This window comes from Poecilia latipinna, unplaced genomic scaffold, assembly GCF_001443285.1.
Source record: "Poecilia latipinna isolate Pla-1442-1.1 unplaced genomic scaffold, P_latipinna-1.0 Scaffold4823, whole genome shotgun sequence".
In the NCBI taxonomy this organism is placed as follows: domain Eukaryota; kingdom Metazoa; phylum Chordata; class Actinopteri; order Cyprinodontiformes; family Poeciliidae; genus Poecilia; species Poecilia latipinna.
The window spans coordinates 1-6,920 of record NW_015117439.1 but is presented as its reverse complement, the minus strand read 5'-3'; the positions used below and the strand labels follow the sequence as shown (position 1 = coordinate 6,920).

General features: G+C 37.0%; 1 protein-coding gene across 1 annotated transcript; it reads right to left on the bottom strand.

The window, feature by feature from the left end:
• Nucleotides 1–427: 427 nt before the first annotated feature.
• LOC106943050 (tumor necrosis factor receptor superfamily member 4) lies at nucleotides 428–4,063 on the bottom strand. The gene is made up of 7 exons (XM_015026394.1): nucleotides 3,889–4,063; nucleotides 3,600–3,719; nucleotides 3,294–3,428; nucleotides 3,136–3,202; nucleotides 2,803–3,047; nucleotides 2,618–2,722; nucleotides 428–1,926 (listed from the first exon to the last, which is right to left on the bottom strand). Exons 1-7 carry the CDS (start codon nucleotides 3,968–3,970, stop codon nucleotides 1,844–1,846), a joined length of 837 nt encoding a protein of 278 aa, XP_014881880.1. The 5' UTR covers nucleotides 3,971–4,063; the 3' UTR covers nucleotides 428–1,843.
• Between the last annotated feature and the right edge of the window lie 2,857 nt (nucleotides 4,064–6,920).

The following is a 6,920-nucleotide window of genomic DNA, read 5'->3' as shown; positions in this document are numbered from 1 at the left end:
TTAATTTCTCTGAAACTGCACACCAGCTTCCTGGATCAGTGACATTTACAGGCAGTTTTGGGGAGGTACTCTTTCATCTGTTTATTCTGTCTGCAGCAGATCTTCACATTTAGAAGCCATGGTGCGTGAATAGCACCTTGGGTAAGTCACATCTTGTGCAACTCAATCAGTACATAATAAAATACATAATAAAATAAAAAAATAAAACTTTTCTAGAACACTTAAGATATTGATCTGCAAAGGTTTCATTCCAGAAAGGCATTAAATTCTCCTCTTCTATATGATTTCACAAACAAGATGATTTTTCATTTTATTATCTGGCTCTAGATTTTAAACTAGAGGTAGTAAAAAGCATCTGAGACGTCTAAAAAAACACAAAAATAGTCTCTGATGTTGTTTGTTTTTTTGTTTGCTTTTTTTTTTTTACAGTGCCTAAACTTTACATTCCACACGAGGGCACCCACCCTATTGAACTAATTTGAACATAAGCAGGAAAACTATGTAGGATTCAACAGAGAATTGTTTTTGTTTAGTTTGTTTTTCCAATGTGGTTCTCCCCCTTGGCTAGAGAGAGAGATGTCATCAGTAAAACAACAAACATAACTGCTCATAAATAGTACCAAAAGCTGAAGAAGTAAAATGTTTATAACTTCACATCAGTATCAGTGATATTATTTCAATAAATAATACATTTTCAGAAAAACTTGAGTAGAGGAGGCTTTACTTTACACTGCATATGTAACATGTTCATTTTAATGTAAAATAAAATAAACAAATCTAAAATTAATCCAGTTATGATATATTTAAATATTTTTCCTAATTAAACCAATGCCACCTTCTTGAAAGGAGCCTTCAATTCTTAGAATGAATCAACATATCTGCAGTTTCCCTTCGGGTCCATTTTACAACTCACTGAGACTCAACCAGGCATGAAGCTACTTAGTGCTCATCTGGCAAATGGTGAAAGGTAATTAGAACAAAGTTTCATACTCCTCTGACTGCACTAATCTGAAAAATATTTCCAGCAAGGCACAAACAACATGAAAGTCTTCACATTTACAATATCAGTCTTTCCAAACACCAGAACAAGAAAACAGAGGAGGCAAGTCTTGGTGGGGGGGGAAAAAGTAGCATATTTTGCTCCATGTGGTACTTCCCCTAACCCCACATATTTCTGAAAACAGATTTGTTTTTTGTTTTTTTTTTTATCTTGTGCAAAAGAGACATATGACTGTTGGAACAGACCAAGGAAACACTGAATAACACAACAAAAGAAATTTAAAAACAATGTTAAAGAAAAAGAGAACTTTTATTCTATATATTGTTTTAACTTCTGTATCTGGTGTGTTTTATAGTTTCTACCCACATTATTATTATTCAAAGTGCGTATTTCTCAGAGTTGTCCCAGCCCTGTTAGAGCATATACAATGTCAGCAGAAGGTCTATAACACCTGCATATAAATGCATATAGTAGAAAACTCACCAGGTAGTATTGGTAAATGTATACTTATAAGAAAAAAAAATTCTTATTGACCATGTCAGCCATAATAACTCCTCCTAAGAAGTATAACATCAAGAGGATGGATGTCTACCTTGAATGGTTTCACAGTTTTAAAAAGCGAGGTATAATTCAATAATCCTACATTGTATTACAACAGAACAAACAGTCAAATTTTGACAACTGTACATATTAAAAACACCCCTGTTACAATGCAGACGTTGTGTGTTTAACACACAACAAACAATATAAGGAGGATCTAAGGGGTCTGGAGTAAATTAAACTTTTCCAGGAATGGCTCTCTGAAGCATCAGATGAGGATTTTCATCAAAGGAAAACTTCACCTCATGGCTCTGGGTTAAGTTTCAAAGAGGACTCACTGCTGTCACCGCTTTCCTCAACTGGCCTCCGACACAAAGAGTCCTTGGCTGCAAATAAAAATGTACACATGATCAAGAAAAAAGTAATTAGGAAACATTTTGCCACTATTTTCCATCATGCTGTGCCAAACCATCCTGGATTATTAAATCAAAAAACACAGAAAATAACTTAAACATTCAACAAAATGCACACAAATGTTTTTATTTACTAAATAAAGCGTTGTCTGGTGGTAAGTTAAAATGGACAATCACCTGTGCAGGAGAAACACACTAGCACCTTATTCCAGTGTAAAAGCTGAATGACTTTTTTTGCTATAGGTGTCTTCAATGTTCTTGCACTTAAATGAATAAATACAGCTCAAGAAAGAATTAAGAGACCATTTAAATTAATCAGTTCCTCTGATTTTACTCCTTATAGGTAAATGTTTGAGTAAAACGAACATTGTTCTTTCATTCTATTAACTACTGGCAACATGTCTAAATTTCCAAGCATAGATTTTGTATTTATTTGCAGAAAATGAGAAACGGACAAAATAACAAAAAGATGCAGTGCTTTAAGACCTCAAATAATGCAAAGGAAACAAGTTCATATTCATTTAGAAGTAACAATTCTAATGTTTGAACTCAGGAAGAGTTCAGAGATCAATACCAGGCAGAATAACCAGGAGATTTTCAGTGCAGTGGCTGTATATTTTTTCACTAAATGAAAGCATGTGAGCCCAGATTGCCTTTAACTTACACTGTACTGCTGGTTTTGACTGCCAGCAGTGGGTAACATGCATCTTGCAGGTCATTGCCGTCAGCCCGAGCAATCCGGCAATTCCCAAAATGAGAATGGCCGTACCTGGAATAAAACGAGACAGTCGGGCTACAGCTTACACCACCCTGGAATCTGAGCGTAACAGAAAGCAGGAAAAGTCTTACCTATGTGAATGCTTGTGGGCTGCATTGAGTTTCTGTCAGTGGGGCGCTGAACAGTAGTTGTGGTGGTGCTCGAGGGTCTCTTCTGTGTTGGAGCCCCCTCATGTGGGCGACGTGTTGTTGAGAGCGAGGAGAAAACCTTTGTGATTGTTGTGGGGGCTACAGTGGTCTGACTATCATTTATCATCTCATTACACACGACGTCAGAGGTTGAGCTTCCAGCCTGTTTGATCCCTGCAGACTTACAGCTGCAGAAACATAACAAAGACAAAAACAACAGCTTTTAGCTACATGTGAACTTGAGGTTTAAGATGGTGTGCAACTATTGAAACTTACTCTTTCCATTTTTGACATTGTGCGTTAATCTCTTTGGTGAAATAACCTTCCTTGCACTTTGAACAAACTGCCAGTGGGAAAAAAAAAAATTTTCATTAAGGTTCAGCCTTTGGATCAAATAATGGAAGCTAAGAAATTTGTTTGAGTCTATAACTTACCCCCGTTTTGCAGTCCAGATCCTATATCACATTTACAGTAGCTTGAATCTTTTGAACGTGGAACAAAGCCATCACGACATCCACACACAGTATTTTTCACTGTGGTGCACTTCTCTTTGACAACACTTCCTGATTCTGAAAAAGCAAGAAAAAAATGCATTTTAGGATTTTAGCTTCTTTTCACAAATTAAACCAACGACTCTGTAGTTTAAGGACAGAAGTCTTCATTCAATGTTTGCACTTTATCATTTGCTGTTCATAGAACAGTTTTCAGTCAGTACATGTTGACAAGGTTTTTACTTCTACCTATATAACACGTCATGCATCCATCACAACGTTTGGACTTCTTTGGCGTTGCCTGAAAAGTTCCTTCCCCGCATGGCTCACATACTGTTTTGCCTGAAGGCAGTTCCTTCACTTTCTCACCTACATAAATCACAAGTTGGAGAAAAACAACAGTTTAACTTCTAAGTACTTCAGAAAAAAGACAGAAACAAAAAAATAATCTACATCATTACACAGAACAAGAACAATTTTCTGTCAAATAAAGTGTTACCCAATTTTTTTAAAACACCCAAAAGGTTATTTTTCCTACCTATATTGCATCCTGCGGCATCCGAATCAACAATAAACACATTAAGAGTCAAAATGAACATAAGCAGATTAAACAGAAACATGTTAAGTCGTTCTCTCTGAGTTGACAAGGTTGTTTGTGCACAGCGACATTCGACTGTGAAACAGGAACCCTTTGTGGGTTTTTAGTCAGCATCACATCGCCATTTCCCCTAAAAAAAAAAGAAAAAAAAAAAAACCCAACCCACTGTCAGTCTCATGGTTGGATTTCTGAAAAAAGCTTTAAAGCTAAAAGTAATTTCAAGAGAATATTATTTATTTCCATTCATAATTTCAAAACCCAAGGCTCTAAACATTAATATGCTTATTATGCAATCTCTTTTTTGATTTTATTTTTTAAAAAGATAGAGAATTGCCATAAAAGAAAATCTGATGACATATAAACTTAGAAGGGATGAAGTTCTGTGTCTCTAAAACGATAGTAGCAAAAATAAAAAAAATAAATAAAACCAACAAAACCTGATCCTATTTGTAGGGATTGAGTTGTCAACACTGTCCTTTTGTGTTAGATTACAATTTCCCCATGAATATTAGTGTCTTCTCAGAGGTGTTTAACAAAGTCCCACACTAGATCCACTGTCCTTTACATTTTCTCTTTGTAAATATAAAGCTCTTTTATTAGTCATTTTTGTGCTTTAGAGCCCACCAGTCCGATGGACCATCTACCTTGATTTCCTTCCTTGTCCAACTCTTTATTCACATGCTACATCCATCAACCAAACTTCTCTCCTTTAATAAAGAAACACTGGTAAAGCTAAACCTGCTGAAAAAGCAGCTCATATGTTTGCTTCTCCACACTTAGCCCATTGTAACACATTGTTCACTGGGCAGGAAAAGGCTTTCCCGAAACCATCAGTCATAAAAACGTTCTAGTCAGGTTTTAAAATGTTCAAACAGTGAGTTTCTAATTCATCTCTGTGTTTGTCTGATCTTTGAACTAGTAATTTCATTGACTCTAGCTCTTTCTGTTCTAACCATCATTCCCCCACAAAGAAGGTCATAGTTTCAGGTTATGGCTGAGGATGTTGCCTAGACAACTGCACTAGTTAATTCATTGAAGAAAAAGATGTCACAGACCCAACAGGCATTTAGAGTCATTACTGCATCTTTACATTTCTCTTCTTATGTATATACAGTCATACTCAGTAAATGACTCAGATTATACATACCGATGAGGTTTGTTTGTTACATTAAAATTACCTTTTGAAAATAACAACCTTAACGAAGTGTTAAACATACTTTTCAATAAGCCCACGTCAGTCTGTGTCTAATGAATCCTAAATACGTTTTTCAATGGTATTCTAATTTAATGAATGTGGCTGTGTATTATTTTTCCTTTATTTTATTTTATTGCCTAGTTTTAAAATCGCTCCATACATTTGTTACATCACTTTCTTCTCCTCCTTTTTACTTGTGCAGAGTATAGTCAAAGTCCCCTTAGTGTTTCTGCACATTCAGTGAAATCAGCAAAGCTGATGTCTTTATCACCCAAGCATTAGAATAAATCATTTCATTTTTACACTGTGTGTATCCTCAGCGATTTGCATTGGTTGGAGTGTGTGTTTGTGTGTGTGTGTGTGTGTGTGCTCTTACCCTCTCCCAATGCAGGGTGTGACTGGCAGGTGACTCCCACAGCTGATGCTCATCAGGTGTGATCAGGAGGAGCTCACCTGGAGCAGGTCTCCCCATGAGGCAAATAGTTCCACCTCGGAAGTGGTACGCAGACCTCATCTTGTCAAAGATGTACTTTATTACGCATAGTTCCTTCCGAGGAAACCAGTTCCCATCCACACTCTGCTCTCCGGAATCACATTTTTTGGATCTGCATAAAATGCATGAACTCCGTTAAAGGAGTTCACGCATCTGATCAAAATGCCTCCATTCTGAGGTTTTCCAGGTCAAATCCCACTGGAAGGAGATCCAAAGGGAAACCCAGAGGTCAGTAGAGGGGCTAAACGTGCCTTTGCTGTCGGAACGCATTTGTATGGTCACAAAGAGTTGGAGCAGGGCTTTTCAAAAAGAGGGGCATGCCACAGCTCTTCAGTGGGGGTTGTGACATGAAGGTGACGAAAAGATGAAAACGTAACTGTGGTCTTCAACCAACCTTCCCATGTCAGTGCCAGAAATAAAATTGAGAGATTTTCAACCGTGTACAGTAGAGTGCAGTGTACAGTCAACACAAATTAGACTAAATGACCATAAAGTTGGAATTTTCATGGGCTGGATCTAAAATATGCGCCACTGCCACAAACACGAGTTTTTGTTTAATTTTAATTTTAGCAGTTGTTGTAAAAAGTTCATACTTGACAAGGTAAATGAAGCTTCATACCTTGTAGCGCTCCACATCGCTAAAGCAGGGAAACACCACAACATCAGTGAAACATATGAGTGTCTGGAATAGGAAGCATAGCAACAGCAAAAACATTTACAGAAATAATAGCAGTGATGTAGTTTGGGAAGGGGGGGGATAGCTCTTCCATACTTTGAAAACTCTTGAATTAAGGGTATTACTGGGTTGTTTCACTCCAGTAATGCTCCCTTTGGACGTGGTATCCCTGCAACCAGTTCTCACATTAGGTGGAAAACAATTAATGGAAGATTTTAAACATAAGTATGAAGAATTACCTCATAATAAAGAGGGTAACTAAAACTGACAAGTTACAAAGTTTTAATACTCACACATAGTTTTAAAAAGTTAGGATCCTATGTACATTCATCTGGAGTCCTTTTTGTTAATGCTCTCCTCTACATCGATTAAGGATCCTTTTTGTAGTATGAGTGACCTGCTGTCTGTTTTCAATGTTCGATTTCAGCTGCTGGATAAAAACAAGCTCTAGGATGAGTCACAGTCATATGCTAAATGTATTCATTCAGGCTCAACCAATCCAAGTCCAAACAACTCCTCGTAAGAACATCTCTGTCTTTACACTGAGGACAAACTGTGTTTTTGGATGGTGATGAAACTAAACCACATTAAGAGCTGGAGTAGCTGAC